The 16,462-nt window shown below is 54.2% G+C and overlaps 1 protein-coding gene across 1 annotated transcript in view; it reads right to left on the reverse strand.

Annotated features, from left to right (window-relative positions):
• Positions 1-3,020: 3,020 nt before the first annotated feature.
• The window catches only part of CASC3 (CASC3, exon junction complex subunit), a 14,041-nt gene continuing 599 nt past the window's right edge, over positions 3,021-16,462 (reverse strand). The window contains exons 2-14 of the mRNA XM_026091618.1: positions 15,787-15,848; positions 15,313-15,340; positions 14,906-14,943; positions 13,110-13,268; positions 12,869-13,020; positions 12,236-12,412; positions 11,134-11,828; positions 9,437-9,501; positions 9,062-9,176; positions 8,303-8,401; positions 7,307-7,521; positions 5,951-6,073; positions 3,021-4,919 (exon numbers count right to left, since the gene is read on the reverse strand). Of these exons, the coding sequence (XP_025947403.1) occupies positions 4,878-4,919; positions 5,951-6,073; positions 7,307-7,521; positions 8,303-8,401; positions 9,062-9,176; positions 9,437-9,501; positions 11,134-11,828; positions 12,236-12,412; positions 12,869-13,020; positions 13,110-13,268; positions 14,906-14,943; positions 15,313-15,340; positions 15,787-15,848 (1,970 nt within the window). The 3' untranslated portion in view covers positions 3,021-4,877. The remainder of the gene's footprint in view (positions 4,920-5,950; positions 6,074-7,306; positions 7,522-8,302; positions 8,402-9,061; positions 9,177-9,436; positions 9,502-11,133; positions 11,829-12,235; positions 12,413-12,868; positions 13,021-13,109; positions 13,269-14,905; positions 14,944-15,312; positions 15,341-15,786; positions 15,849-16,462) is intronic.

Raw genomic sequence — 16,462 nt, forward strand, 5'->3', positions numbered from 1 at the left:
CACCGGGACCCCGCGGGGGGAGCTGCGGGACCCGCACCGCGCTGCAGCTGCACGGCCCGGGGCACCGGCACGGCTGCACGGTCACACCTGGGCATGCAGCCGCATGGCCCTGTGCACCGGCACGGTGACACAGTCACACCTGGGGATGCAGCCGCATGGCCCTGTGCACCTGCACGGTGACACAGTCACACCTGGGGATGCAGCCGCATGGCCCTGTGCACCGGCACGGTGACATGGTCACACCTGGGGATGCAGCCACATGGCCTGGGACACCTGCACGGCTGCACAGTCACACCTGGAGATGCAGCAGCATGGCCCTGTGCACCTGCACGGTGACATGGTCACACCTGGGGATGCAGCCACATGGCCCTGTGCACCCATGTGGTGACACATTCACACCTGGGGATGGAGCCACATGGCCCTATGCACCGGCACAGTGACACGGTCACACCTGGGGATGCAGCTGCACGGCCCGGGACACCTGCACGGTGACATGGTCACACCTGGGGATGCGGCCACATGGCCCCGTGCACCCATGTGGTGACACATTCACCCCTGGGGATGGAGCCACACAGCCCAGTGCATGTGCAGTGATACAGTCGCACATCCCTGTGCATACGCAGTGACACAGTCGCGCCTGGGGATGCAGCCAAGCGCCCTTGTGCCCCCACAGCAGTACAGCCCTGTGCACTCACTGCGATAGTCACACACACCCTTGAGTACCCACAGCAACACAGTCACACCTGGAGATACAGCCACACACCCTGCGCACACCCACAGCAAGTCACACACAGCAACACCGTTGCGCACCCTGACACAGCAAGACAGCCTCATACACACACACACACACACATGCACACACCATGATGCTTTCTCACACCCAACATCGCACCTGCACACCCCGCTGCACCCCGTTCCTTGCACCTGGGACAAGGCGCCCCAGCCCTGCCCGGGGCCGAGCCGCGGGAACGGCCGAGCCGCGTGGCGCCGGGGTCAAGGCGTGGGAACGGGGCAGGCCGGGGCGAGCCGGGCGGCTCCTGCCCCCTCGCCGCCTGCCAGCGGGAACAGGCCCTGCCGGGCGGATCTGGCAAGCCGGGGCAGGTGGCGAGGCCGGGCACAGCGCGGCACGGCACGGCAGGAAGAGCCGCCGGCTGGGGCCGGGCCCCCGCACCGCGCTCCCGCTCCTGCTCCCCGGGTTTCTCCTCTCCTTCCCCGGCCCGCTGCATCCCCGGGCCACGCCGGGACTCCCCTCCCCGGGCCCTGCTCCCGGCACGGGGCGCGCGGAGCCCTGCGGCTGCCGGCGGGGAGCGATTCGGGGAGGATTTGGGGAGGGCTGGGGGTCCCCCCGGTCCCTGCTTTGTTCCCGCGCTGCCACGATCCGGCAGTTGCTTGGCAACTCCATCTCGGGGCGGCCGCGCGGCAGCCGGGAAAAGCAGCCGGCGGCAAAACGCCGTTCCCGGGGCTCGGGCAGCCAAATGCACCGGCCCAGCCAAGCCCCTGCAGCGAGGCGCAGCCCCGGCCCGGCCTCCTCCGGCCCTGCTGAGCTGCGGCCCCGAAACCCCCCGAAACGCTCCCGCCCCGGCCAAGCTCCAGCCCCGCTCCCTCGCGGGCTGCTTCTCCGTCCCCTCCGCCCGGGCACGGCCGGACAAGGGGACGACGGCGGGTCCCCGGGCTGCAGCCACACGGAGAGGGGCTTCTCCCCACCGCTGGAGAGAGCAGGAGGGGAAACTGAGGCACGGAGCGGGCGTGAGAGCCAGGCCAGGGCCCCGCGCAGGGACAGGAGCATTGTGCTGCGCCAAGGCCGCGCTCTCCGCCGGGAAACGTGCCCCAGATCTGGGCTCACACTGAAGCCCCGGCTCCGGGCACGGACGGGGCCCTGCTGGCGCAGAGCAAGCTATTAGCTTAATTAATTTGCTGTTATTCCTCCTAAAGAGCTGGGATCTGGAGCAGGCGCTTCCCTCCCAAGCCGGTGTCTCCATTTGCAGGCGCGTTTGTTCTCCGCCCCGGCAGCCGAGCCGGGGGTGTGAAGCCTCCAGGCACTGCTCAAAACAGACCTTGTGTGGGAAGGAAAAATTACACGGAGGGAAAAAAACCCTCCCCAAACCAGCACGTTAACCCGTTTGCAGGCTTCAGCCTGGGAAAGGGGATCTCAGGAGATGCTGGAGCCCTCGAAGCCAGGGGCTTCTCCGGGCGGCCGCTGCTGACCCGGGCAGGAAGGGAAAGTGGGGGACGGCGGTCAGAGGGGGAAGGGGCAACAAAGCCACGGTCAGGGCAAGGTGGGATGTTGATGCCTCTGGTGTGATGCGTCAGCAGTTTGGGGGGCATCGCCAGCCGCCCCTCGCTGCGCCCGGTGGGACACACGCAGCCCCGGCTCCGCTGCCCTTGGGGACACCCCTCGCGTCCTCGGCTCTGCAAGCACCTGCCAGCGCCCGGCCTCCGTCCCCCCGAAGCAGCGGCGAATCCCCCCACCCTCCCCTCGGTTGGGAGCTGGCCCCGCGGGCGCTGCAGCACGCCGGCCGCGGGGAGCGGGTAGGTGCTGCACACCTGCCCCGCTTGCCGTGGGAAGCCGGGCCGCGGGCCAGCTCGCACGGCGGCGCGGACCCGGAGGGGGCCGTGCGCAGAGGCGCGCAGGCGGCACGCTCCCACGCCACCCACGCGCCCGGTGTTCCCTCCTCCGCGAGCGAGCTGGCTCCGCACCCCCCGGCTGCGAGGAGCGCCACGGCCAAGGGGTTTGCTCCGCGCGGCCGCTGACGGCTGGTCGCGGGCAGCCGACGGGGCAGGAGCTCGGCCCCGGGAAGGGCTGCGGATGCCTCCCAGGAGGAGGCGCGGGCGGCCGGCGCTAGCGGCAAAGGCAGCTGCTTTTCCAGTCGCACAAGAAGCTCGTGCAAATCGAGAAGCAGCTCCCCACGCGCCCGGCCCCGATTTCCAACAGCGCGGATTTCCAACACTGCGTGGGCCTGGCCCGGCAGGTCTCAGACCAGCCCGCAGGTGGCCCGAGCAAAGAGAGACACAGAGCTGGCTACTTTCTAAAACGTATTCTCATCTCCGTGTCAATACAGTGCTGGTTACAAATGCGCACTCCTAACGAACAGGAATCAAAATAAACAAAACCAAAAACCCATCACAGTGTTGTAAGGTCTAGGATTTCAGTCATGCGACCGATACGTTAAACGATACATTTCAGCCTTAAGGCAGAGAAACAGGTACATTTAAAACAAAGGATTTCTGCTTTTAAAATGTCGTTTGACATCTGAAATTAAGTACAAAAGGTCATCGAGTTACAAACAACAAACAAAGAAGGTATTTCTGCTCAAGAGCCAGGCATGCACGAGATCTCAACCAGAAAGCAGGCAGGTGGGCGCTCCGGGCACCCCTCCCTCGCCACAGATGGGAACTCGAAGGCCAAGATGCCGCTTGCTTGGAAGGAGCAACTTTCCCACTCTTGCTGAGAGGCCTGCGCCAGCAGCTGGCACTTCCACACGCTGCCCCAGCACGTGTTCAGGGCGAACGGCAGGAATTAGCAGCCTCAGTGCCAAGTTTCCTAATGCAATTTGCAAACGGCTGTGAGGACATCGCCAAGCCCGAGCGCGACGGGAAGCCGCGGCCGCTCCGCCTGGTGCGGCGCCTGCAGGATCGGTGCTGCAGGGAGGCAGCGTGGCGCTGCGGCAGGGCCGGCCAGCCCGGCCAGCTTGGCAACCGCAGCGCTGCAGTGCCAGTTGCCTCAGCAGATTGGCTTGAGAATCCTACTGCAGGGAACAAGGCCAGCAGGGTCCCGAAAGGAGGCACCTGGTTATGCGAGCGTACGCGCCTGGCTGAAGCGCTTCCTCCTCGGGGATCAGAGAGACCTTGCTGGATGCATTAAGGCGGGTTAGAACACCACCTTCCACTTCCACAGCAGCAACACCCAAGCGCTGCGAGCAAATCATTCATGTGCTTGCCCCGTCTAGCTGGTTTGTCTGCTGGCAGAGCTGCTCTGACAGTCGTCGAGATGCCTGAGTGCCTGTAAACGTCTCTCTCCGCCTCGGATTTAGCAGAGGTCTGCAAGGTGGGAGGGAATCTCCCCCTGCTCTGCGAGATGCACTTGTAACGGTGGGGAAGGGGTTTGCCCTATGCTCAGGCACACCAATTCCTGTCTGATTCGGGTTGAGAGCTTGCACACACACGGACAGAAACTGCCAACACCACAGTTACCAACAGGGCTTGTTCCAAAAAAGAAATAGGAGGAGCTTCTAAATTAAGTGGTGACTGCACAGCCAGCGCGTTCCTGACAGACTCCTAACACTCAGCTGCCCTTCCTATCCTTAAACAATGGCAGAAATAAACTTGCTAATTTAAAAGAGAATTGAAAACAAGAATCAACTTATCAGCTGTCTCCATGAGGGGGAGGAAGGGGGGAAAGTGGTAGTAGTAGGGGGATGTTACGTTCCTGCTAGCCAGACAAACAAATTCAAAATACCCAAAAGAAACAAATCAGCTTTACTGAAGCAGCTGGTTCATTTCTTAAATAAAAACAGAGACCACAATCAAGCCATTTTAGTTTAACAACCTAGAAAGGGAAAAGGGCAGACATTTAGTAAAAGAGAGAGGTTGCCAGAACTTGTGGCCAAGGACCGACTCTTGTGGTTGATTCTTCAATGACCTCTGTGCCCCAGTGAGGGAAGGAGAGAGGAGGGCAGATCAGCAGCAGCAAGAGAGATGGTTTTCAGGAGGGCACCGGTAAAACCAGAGAGGGAAGGTGCCTGGCCCTGAGCACAAGACGGTGCAGCAGATTTCAGGCTGCTGCCTCACCTACGCACAGGGAAGGAGCCTTTTCCAAGAAGGAGCTTCCTCCTTGCTGAGGTGCCAAGTCTGGTGTTGGGATTCCCACGGCCACATCCCTACGTGTTGCTCCTCTCCTTTGATTTTTCACTTTTGCTGTCCTGAGGAAAGGGGATGGGGGGAAGGAAGAGAAAAACAGGAACCACAGGGTTAGGCTGCTCCTAGTGCAAACTCCACACAGGGTTTATAGCACTATCACCAAGGCGCTGCAAGCAAACATCCTCCACGCCTGGGCGCTAGAAAGCGACCACCGCCCTCCCACCCTCCAGCACGCTCAGCTTCCTCCATGCCTACTCTGGGTAAAACAAGCTCCCTTCAAGCCAAGCTCTCTTGGTGGCGAGAGTGGAAGCGTTTTTCCATAGCTAGGCAATTCAAAGGGCACCTTTATCAGATTATCTCACAGTGATTTACAAAAGCTGCACATTTCCCAGGTAGGGAAACAAAAGGGCGAAGTGACTCCTCCCTGGTCAGAGGCAGAGCTATGAACCCAACGCAGGAGTCTTCCCACCAGGCCTCTATTGTAACACATGCCGCCTCTCCCAGGTACAGGAAAAACACCCGGCACATGCCTGTCTGGGTCCAGGCTTGCCATGATTCAGGTTCATTCAACTCCCGTATGCTAGGGAAGAGATCCTAAAGGAAACCAAACATGCACGTGGCACTCCCACGCGCACACACACAAACAGTTCTCAGCATGGAGAAGTAGCTCTCATCTCGTAAAGCCTCTAAGTCTGCTGCCTGAACTCTATCCTGCTAAGGTCTCAGCTTTTATTCTTCCAGGGAAGTCACTGCCTCCTAGCTTAGGACTGGATTTTTCTCTTTTAAAAAGTATTTTGTTCTGTTTTTACCCTGAATGAAAAAAGAAAGCAAGAGTCAACTTTGGACTTACTTTTTACGTGGGTTTAGATTTAAAGTATTTAGAAACTCAAATTAACTGGAGCCCTGCTTACCACCTGCAACGAGAAGCTGAGGTTTGGGACACGTCAAAGATTAGACAGTTTAGGATTTTCTTGGAACAACATACTTTTTGGATGGGAGAGGGAGACTGAAGGACCACACGCATGCACCAATGGCATAACATCACACACACACACACGGACTCGCACAGAGGAGACAGGCAGAGGGCACATACCTCAGGAGGTGGTGGCTTGATAGTCACAGGCTGGGATGTCCTTCGTGGTGGAGAAGGTTTGGGCTGCACTTGCTGCTGGACAGTATTGTAGTACGTGACCCCTCCATACACCTGGGACTGGGCCTGCGTTCCCCAGAGAGCAGAAACGTCAGTGCTCTGTGCCGTGGAGGACCCAGCAAGTCTCACCCATCACAAGAGCACCAAGTACCTCAGGCAGCCTTTAGGGCATAAAGAAGGTCTCTAAGAAGATACCGCTCTCTAGCACTAAAGGTGAACAGCCAAGGGGGGTCTGGTTTGATTTCTGCTATGCTCCCCAACTCCAAAAAAAAAAATAGCAGCACTTAAAACTCCCAGAGGGTGGCTGCTGGGGAACGCTCTTCGACCGTCGCCTCCTTACCCAGACCTCCCTGCTTTTCGCAGGGCGGGCAGGTACGCGGCTTTGGCAATCCACAGCCGCACTGGCCCGAAGTTCACAGCAGACCGAGTCCTTCCGTCCTGCAGAATTTCTCAAGTACCATACAATGTTTGCACTTTAAAACAGCAGCAGCTACTGGTTTTCTGTGCAAACCAGACAGATAACGATTCCCCCTTATACTGTGATCACTTCCAGGTACCGGAGGCCTCGGGACCTGCCCTCAAAAGTAGGCTGATTCCCTATCAGGGCAGCTCGGAGCAGACCAGGAGAACAGGAAGGTCAGAAAGGTTGTAGGCCTTGGGGAACGTGCACATCTCTCGCCTGCCACTGCGTGTCAGCCGTGTGCCGTTCGCAAGCCAGCCACAGGGAGCCTCTGTTTGTCCTCAAGATGCCCACAGAGATCTTGCTCCTCTCTGCAGAACAGCTATTGTGGACACAGAGGTCGGAAGTTTAACGGGAAGAGCCGGCCCTGTGGGGACTGCTGTTCACACAAAGGGGTTTCCTGGTCAGTGGCAAAGAACAGCACCAGGCAGTTTCAAGCTTCCCACCTCGGTCTTGCAAACAGAAAGGAAGGACTTCCAAAACAATTGTCAAGGTGTCCTTGACAGCACAGACCTAGAGGGGACAAAATGGTTTCACAGGCTCCCTGTGGGCTCTTTGCCTTGTTCTGCAGGGGAAAACCTTGATTCTGAGATCCGTCCATACAGATACTGCATCCATGAGACCCCAACTCCAGGTTAAATGCAAAGCAGACATGGGAGCAGTCCCTTTCAATTCCCCACCCAAGCAAACAACCCCCCACTCTGAAAGAGCCCAGACGTTCCACGTCCTCTCCTCGAAGCCTCACAGAATATAGTCCCCCCGTCCCCAACACTCAGAGGATCCCATCTGGGCTCGATGGCTCCTGTTCAGGGAGGAGACGCACAACGCAGCTGGCTTACCTGCGTGTTGGAATAGAGATGAGGAGGCGGCGGTGGGGGTAGTGCTCCCGGGGGGTAAGGGTAGCCAGGATTCCCAAAATTCATGACTCCAGGAGGGGAGAAATAAGGAGGTGCAAGCAGCTGCTGTGGAGGGGGCTGACCCGGAGGCATGGAGACCGGTGGAGGATACAGCCCAGGGTTTGCCATTGGGGCTGCCGTCTGGTGGGGATGTAAACCTGGGAAATGACAAAAATAAGCCGAACATGATGTCATATGTAAAGCCAACGTGTCTCAGGGAGGGCTGAGGCTGCTAAAATGCCAACACGCATCAGCGTGGCTGTGCTGGCCCTGCTGCAGCAGGAAGCAGAAGTGCTTTGCTCAAGAGGCCTTGCCTGCAGCCACAAGACCTCAGCTCCTGTGCTGGGGAGGGAAAAAAAGCAGCTTTACTCAGCACAGCAGCGCACACCAGCCTCCTCCACAACGCCAGAGTCCCCAGCCACAGGAACCGGACACAGCCCCAGTCAGCACATCCACTTCAGGGAACAGTTCTTGCGGGCAAGGTAGAGAACATCGCAACTCAGCAGCTCTCATTTCTGCTTTTCTTTTCTGATCTACAAGCAGCAGGATCTAGAGAAGGAAGCTAGCACGACGGCCGGCAGTGGATACATCCCACTGAAAGGGAAAGCAACGCAGCCAAAAGGATCTGCACAGCACCTGCGCACATCCAGCTAGAGGATGTCAAAACTTTCAAATGATCTTGGCCTTGCACTGCTTGTAACGCCCCAAAATGTCTATTTTTCTTTCCTTAAAATTTTTATTTGTTCAGCCTCACTGCATGAGGGAAGCAGGTCTCTCATTTTACAGTGCAGGGAAACTGGATTCCCTGGCTTGCCCCAGTGACAGAAACAGCGTCAGAACTAGCGAAACCCGAGTTATCTGCTCCCAAGCCCCAGCACAGGGCACAAACTCAGTGTCACTACCAACCGCACTGTGCCACCGGGGGAGCTGGTTTGTTACCTGGATGAGGGAGGTGCATTTCCGGCTGTACGATCATCCCTTGGGGAGGCAGCGGGGCAGGGTTCTCACTGTGGGTGTAGATTGGTCCCTGGAATTGTACTGCAACATAAAACAGTTCCCAAGGAAAAGCTTCACTGAATTGTATTCTGCTGCAGTGAATCACACCGCATACACAGGCCACCTACAGTTACAACACTTGAATGCAGTGCTACAAGAGCAGCACTGTCACGTTCCCAGCAGGAATAGCAAACACAATCCATGAGGCTCACAGATGCTATGTATCCCCAATAGAAGTGTTTTCTATTCCCTTTATGAAGCAGCAGAACACAGGGAGTTTTTTCTCTAACACTTTAAATACACTGGGGGAAATTTCAAATCCATCCCCACTCTTTTTCCATAGCTCTCCTCACTCTTAAACGTCAAAGAAATTGCTCTGGTTTCAAATGGTAACTCCTACTTCTTATGAAGAAAAGCAGTGCCCCAGACAAAGCCCGTGCACAGGGAGGGAAGGCGGTAACACTGACTGTGTTTAGATGGGAAACATCAAGGTCTAAACGCAAACCAGGGAGGCTCAGAGCAGCCTTTTAGTCACAGTAAGAGAGGAAAAGCAGCAATGATATTACAAAGGGGAGGAAAGGCAAAGCCCACCGATCTGTCCCACCCCAACACGGCACTGAAGGAGCAGGGGACTCCTGCTCTGGCTGCCCAGAGCTTTCTCAGCGCACAGAAGGACTGTCGGGGCAGCAGGGAAACACTCACGTGGGTCGTAGTAGTGCCCTTCCATGATGCTGATGTGCATAGGGGGGGCAGGCTCTGGAACCGGCGGTCTCTGCCGCTGCGATGAGTAGCGTTTCACGCGGCCCCCCTGCACCGCCTGCAAGAATCCAAAGACGTCGGCAACGGTCAGCGCGTGATGAAGGAATCCCCCCTCCAGGGAGGGGGCACTGACCCGCCTCACCCCCCAGCCCCCTGCAAATCTCTATTTGGATCACGCAGTAAAAATTGTGAACGCACATGAAAGGGAAAGGCTAAAGTGTCACAGACAGCTTCTAATTATTACAGCACAGAACCACAGAAGCGTGGAAGCCAAGCATTTATAAAAGTAAGAGTCACACTCCACATAGCATGCTTTACCATTTCCTCCATCCTGTTAAACTGAGGCGGTGGCCCAGTTCCCACGTGCATATGGTTAGGAATACCTGAGGAAGAAACAGACTGGTTATTACGGCTCGCATTTGTTCTCAGTAGAAACAGCCACCTCACCCGCCGCCAAAGGCGCTGCCAGAAGCAACCCGTCACTTGTCACAAGTGCACCTCCAAGCACCAGCAGTCTGGAGAAGTTACCGTACGAGAAGTACTGACACAGCTCTTGCTTTCATGATGAAAAACCTTACAACAACTTCATGTCTTAGGTTACAATTTTAAATATTTCAGTACGAATTAAAAGCTGTTGCACCACTGTACAGTCATCCATGCTGCTCGACACCTTTTAAATCTCCTTAAAATAAATAAATAAATAAAAATCCTTGGCAAGAAGTCCAGGTCCCAAACTAAGCTCTGTTCCTGCTGAGACAAGGATCTCTTTAGAGTAGAAACCAAGCATGCAAATGGAACCATACAGGCTGCAGTTTAAACTCACTACAGAGTGTAACCACGTACATCACGGGCTCCTTGCAAGCATTTTAATCCAAACAGCAAAGTTACACTGCACAATTTAAACCACAGTGTCAAACTGATTACAGGCAATCCCAAGGGAGTGAAAGTGGGCAAAATAAATACTGAAAGTGACCGTGGACCATTTATACTGCAAACATACATGAACATGTAAATCACAGTATTTTTGAACTCTCATTCTACTAGCATATTTAAAGCCTGTCCATTTGAGTCTGTGATCAATACCAAGGGTCTGTTCGCACAAAGATTTTACTAGTCACATCAGTGCCAGAAAACTTGTGGTTACGCAGACCTGAACCCCCAGAGACACTTATGAAAGCAGCAAGTCGCTTTCCTCTCCTTGCTCCAGTTTTATTTCTCTTGGGAAGGACTCTTAACACTCCCCAGAAAAGACTCTCTAATTCTGCAAAGAGATAATTATACCTGAATGACCTCTCATGTGGATTCTCAGCTGGAATTCAGTTCTCAGCTCACATGGGTTTAACTCTGCCATAGATCTCTGCTTCAGCCTGCTTCTGCGAACAGAGCCGCTTCCTCCTACCAGGCGCAAATGGATCTGCCAATCCTAGGCAGGCCTTAGCTAGTAGCAACCAAATCTAAATGCTCTGAAATAAGCTCAGAGTCTACTGAACAACCTGCTGATAAGCAGAGGAAAGTTGCTTCCTGCCCTCGAGCGGGACACTAGATAAGTACGATCAACGATCGCCCACCTGTAAACAGGTCACAACACTGCTTATCCCTGGAACTGACTGCTGCTGCAGCAGCAAGTCCCACCATGATTCACACACCACCCACAGTTCTTGTTGTCTGTTCCACACACAGACCTTCACTTTACTGAATCTTCCTCATTCTCAACACAAGAGGGTGGACAGAGGGAAAGGATCCAGTCTTGTGTCCTTCCCAGCCCTGATTCAGTTAACTTATTCTCAGGTATTTAATTCCCCCCTTTTTTGTTCAGTTTTACTCCCTTCAATAATCTTCACTGTACTTTCTCAACACTACGAATCTCTGTCACATATCGAAGCTGAGACTGGACTAAGGCAAAGACAGTTCAGCTCTGATCGACTACGAGATGTTTACGACAACAGCAGAACTGCGTTCTACTGGGGGCGGCGGGGGGAGTTTTCTGCTGAACTCAACAGGCTGCACCCACTTACCCCTGAGCTCCCGGGGCTGTATGAACTGAGACTGCCCTGGAGTCCAGTTCTGCTCAGTGAGATTCATTTGCGTCATCTCTTGCTCGAGTCCATCCAAGCTGGATTCTACTGGCGACTCCCAATTACTGCTCTTGGCTGGTGGGGGGGATGTCTCCACTTGCACAGGTTTTGGTGGCACAGGCGTCAGCCCTTCTGAAGCAGGTACTTCATCTGCCAACTTTCCTGCATCCCCAGCTTTAATTCTGGTCCTCCTTGCCCGGGAATAAGACTTCTTTTCAATTGGTCTGTCTGGTGGTGGCTGTGTAGCATCAGCAGTCGTGGTCTGGCTCTCCAAAGCAACCTCCTCCTTCACAGGGCTGCTGTGGACATGTGCCACTTCCGTCTCAGGTGACTTGTCTCTCGCTGGGGTTTGCTCTACACGCTTCGCTCGGTAATTGCTTTCCTGTTTGGCCTGCTCGCCGTTTCGAGAGAGATGCTGGACACTTGCTTCTGAAGCCCGGTAGCTCGGGCGGGTCTCCTTGTAGCCACCCATCCGCGGATAGTTCCTAGGTGGGGGCATTCTCCCTGTACCTGCGGAGCTCCTGTTGGTGAACGTTCGCGGTGGAGTTGAAGCGCTGTCTGGGCCTTGGTGTCTTGGGGGCTTACTTGGCCTCTCATTGGACCAGTTTGGGTCTCGCTGAGGAGGACTCCCAAACCTGAGGAAGAAAAATGCTACAAAGGACTGCAAACAAAACCCTAGGTGAAAAATAAAGCTGTCACTGAAAGGCATTTCTAAATGTCTGGGTTATCTTCTGGTTTAAAGTTAATTTCCAGAAGGTTCCCTGCCCCCACAAGAGAACGGCTTGAACCCACATTACTGAACCACTCTGCAGGTGGCCTCTCCCCTGAGCTCAGCACTTCTGCTCTGAGAAGCAAGAGGTGCCGCAGCGCCAGGGAACCTCTCGGCAGCATCCAACTCCCAGGACCACGGTCCCACCCTCGAGCCAAAGCCAACAGCACTTGGCCACTTAGGGGCTCCAGACCTGTGGTTTGAAGCGCCTGGCGCGAGGGCCAAAGTCTCCCTCTGGGATGAGCCAGGCTCTAGTTTGGCTTTGCTGTTCACCTTGGTTTGCGCATCCTCCTCGGCTTGATGTCATCAGGGTTGTGAGCTGACCTGATGTCATAGCCATAAAGTGCGATCAGCTCCTGCCTGGTCTTGGGGGCCTGCTCGTCCTCCCGGAATTTGTCGTGTTCCCAGCGGCCCTCATCTTTCCACAGCTTCCTCTGCCGACCCTTTGGCCTGGAACAGTTATAGAGAGAGAAGCAAGAGGTCATTGCAAAGCCAAGGAGAGGCAGCAGCTTCAACGAGCACCAAACACAGAACGTGCACTTCTAGGGCAGGGTGTGCATAGGAGACAGCACCTCTTCTTCCTCCCATTCTTCCTGTCCCAGCAGCTGCTGCTCTACCCACTGCTATTTCTTTGAAGCAGTAAAGGTCGCTGGTCAGTAGCAAGAGGCTTTTCTTGTGTTTTTTGTACCACTTCCAGTCCCTCCTTTTTCAAAACACAGAGCCGAAGCCAGTCCTGGCAGGGCGCTGCTAGGAGGCAACTGGGCCAGAGCACAGAGAGATCCTTCCTTGCTGACGTCTTCCCAGCTTTTCACACAGACGCAAAGAGCTGGGCTGCCTCGCGCTGGCCTGGGAGTCAGTCTTAGTCTAACCGAGAGAGGGAGAGACATGAGGGGGATCCTTACATACCTGACCTCCTCCTCTTGAGTCTGCCCTCGGAGATCATGCTCAAAGAAGAGCCCTTTGCGTGGGATGTAAGCCGGGTTCTTCCGATCCTCATCATCGTCCAGGTGCTTGGGAACTTTTTTCCCAACTTTATTCTCAACAGGTTCAGTGCTCTCCTGTCGAAATCAGACAGCTCTTAACACTGCAGCAGTCCTTCTACGAAAAGCCCCTCATGGCCCACAGAATGCACGTGTTTAACACCTACCTGCCCGTCCCCACTTTGTCTCTCGCCAGTTACAGCACCTTTGGAGTCAGGTTTCTCATCGCCTTTCTCTGCTTTTGCTGCAGATTCGCAGGAATCATTGCTATCCTGCTTCAATTCCACTTTGGCACTTTCTTCCTCACTGTAATCCTCTTCCTCCGCCTGAAAGAGCCCCAGTTACTCAGACACATGCCTTTAGCAGCAGGTCCCCCAGGAAATTCCCAAAGAGGTCCCCAGCTCTGGAGTTAGATCCCTGTTCCAGTTGTTAGAGAACTGACTCTTTTATAGCAGGGGAGTAGCTCTCAAGGTCCTTCCTATCCCTATACTTTTACGGAGAAAGCAAAGACTAAATGAACATCTCTCCCCACTAATTCCCATCAGTGACATTAAATCAAACAATCATGATTTCTAGAACATAGAGCTGGAACCAGCTCCCCCACAAAGTCACAGTCTCTATCGTGACTGAAATTAAAGGGCTTGTATAGGCCTGAGAGACAAACTAACAAGGGAGATGGTTTCTACCCCCAGGCCCTCAGAAGGTCCCTTCTTTCCCACACTGAAGGCCTGGATCCAGCCACTGCTGTGTTTCCAGATTCCCTGGAGTTACTCAGCTGACTCACTCCAAGCACTGTGCTCGCAGGAGTCTGACCTCGTTTCACCCTTCAGGAGCCTGCCAGCCTTGCTTAGGCTGGAACTGACACTAAAAATAGCTTCGCATGATTAAGAAAAAGACTGCTCTATTTTTCTCTTTCAACACAGCATATTTGCACATCAACTGCTCCTTTTGTTTACGTTAGGGAAACCCAGACGTGGCATTATTTTTAGGCGCAGGAACAGAGTCATCCTGGCATGTCAGTGATGCAATATTGCCGCGGCTCAAACACCCTGGTGTGCGCCAGCGCGCCTGTGCTTCGACGCGCTCCCAGTGCCGAGTCTCTAGGGAGCCCTCTACGCGGTTTGCTAGAGGTTCGGCGAGCTGCTGTAAGGGGAGCGGGGGAGACGCCCCCGTAGCCTCCGCACGCTGCCTCTGCGGCCTGCAATGCTCCCTCCTCCTGAATGGCAGGGATTCGCTCACAAGCGAACAGCCCCCACCAGCCTCCAATTTCATCTGCCTTGTTTTATAGCCCCCCCACAAGATCCCCATGATACCCATCTCAAGAGAAGGGTTTTCACTAAAAAACTTTCACTGTAACATACATTAGAAAATTGTGAGAAACCAGAACTTCTCTAAACGTCTCCAAGACATTAAACTTCCACTCATGCAATAAACATCCAGGGAAAGCCACAGGCTGCTGCCAAGGCTGCCTCTCTGGCTCAAGCAGCGGGTCTCATCAGCACACGGAGGGGGCGATTTGCACAGGATACACACAGCTACCAGCACTCACTAGGTGCATTATTCTTCCAGCCACTGTACACAGAAAACAGGGATGCTGTTTGGGATGCTTCCAACCCTGTACTTAAGTTTTTAATTTCAACTAATTAAAATGCAATCAGCATCCTACAGCCCCTTCCACATCCTTCCTTGTCATGGCAAACCCTACCCCAGCATCCGGCACCCAATCTCAAGAGGGATCAGACTGAAAAAGGCTTTTCCTTCCAGCATTGAGGACTACTGCAGCGTAGGTCGCTCCGAGTCCTCGCACAGCGGGTGCAAAGCACACGAGTTGGTATCTTGAGACAAAGGCAATCACTACAGACAGGGTCAGTGGAAGAGAATGAAGGACACAAACTGGGTTTTGTGCTAAAATTAGGCAAGATACAGTCGTTCTACAGAACATCAGGACAGAGGCTCCTCTTACCTCCGAGTCTTCTGCACTTTCGTAATCCGAGAGTACAGCTGTGGGAGAGAAAAAGGAGATTGGCATCGAGGCAGAAATAGAATAGTGCTTTCCCTGAGAACAGATTCTCTTTGAGCGTAACATGCCATGGTCCAGGCTACTGCTGGCAAACACCCACAATACAGTAACACCAAGGGGAAATCGGGGGTAATATTAAGTGTCCCTGACAAATACCATTACTAGCTCGTATGGGAGGAAAAAAGGTGAATTTGGGGAGTACTGTCCCTGCGCTCCGTGTTTGTCTACTGTTATGAGGTAACATTTGGGATAACAACAACTGCAAAACTTTTAAAAAAGCATTTTTCTCACTTTTGTGCTTTCGTGTATCACAGACAACACTTGCAGTGCCAGAGAGAATCGTTACTCACCATCTCCTTCAATGCCATCTTCGCTTTCCTAGAGAGAAAGGGAGAGAAAATTCATTAGCGGAGAGGCAAGTGAGCAGCTTGATTCTCGTGGCATCCTACAATCCCAGACACAATTACAACAAAGTTTGGCCCTGGTCCTACCACATCCGTTCTTGGAAGTTCAGTTTGAATTTCCAAGCAGGAAGAGACAAATTCAGCACCCGCAGTACTTTTCTTTAAGGTCTTTTAGTCCTCATTGCAGAGCAAGCTACACAGAGGGAACTTAAAGGGCATAGCCCATCAAAGAAAAGAGCGTGAACTGCGTTAGCTGCTGGGGGTCCTTGGAGGGAAAAGAACATCGACAGACGAGAAGGGCTTCCCTCTCTGGACGATGCAGACCAAGACAGCTAACTTGGGAAAGGAAAAGAGGGATTACTCAAAGCAAGATCCAGGGAAAAACTAACAGATGCTGAGCAGGACCAGGCTCAGACAGACATCTGCTATAGACTCCGGTAACACAGATATATCTCTGTATCCAAGAGAAGACACGGGATGAACTGGAACAATCCAGACCAGAGAGAATTTCTAGTAAGACTGTCTGACTGAACAACTCAATAAAAACAACCTGAGATCAAAAATAAAATCAGTCAATACATTAATGAAATAAGCCCCAAAGTCAAAACAACTAAAGAAAAACACACTGCAATTTCGGGAGGAACTTGAAATAACCGGCACTATAAAATCACAACAGAACAAAATAACACCCGGCTATAAACTGTAAAAAGAGACGATTTCTACTAGAGACGTGTGGGAACAGCAGTACTACAAGAAGTTCCTGCAGAAAGTTTTTAATGCCCTCGTTTAGCAACTCCGAGCAGCCTTTTTTAAGGGGAGGAATTGGCCCAACTGGGCAGTGAGCTCCAGCGCTGTGTGGGGCCCCGCAGAGAGCAGCCTGTCCCAGGGAAGAGGGGAGCAAACCCCCCCGCCTCAGCCCCACTGCAGGAGCCTCTCCACGGGGAGGGAAACGGGGACGGCAGGGGGGGCTCGCAGTTAGCGCTGGGGGGTGGCAGAGCCCAGCCTGCCCCCAGGATCACCCCAGTCCCTGCTTGGCCCCCTCCAGCCTGGTACCCCCCAAACCCCCAGGGCCCCCCCCCTTGTGCTCCATTAATTC

Source organism: Apteryx rowi, unplaced genomic scaffold (genome assembly GCF_003343035.1).
Source record: "Apteryx rowi isolate R43461 unplaced genomic scaffold, aptRow1 scaffold_1219, whole genome shotgun sequence".
NCBI lineage: Eukaryota > Metazoa > Chordata > Aves > Apterygiformes > Apterygidae > Apteryx > Apteryx rowi.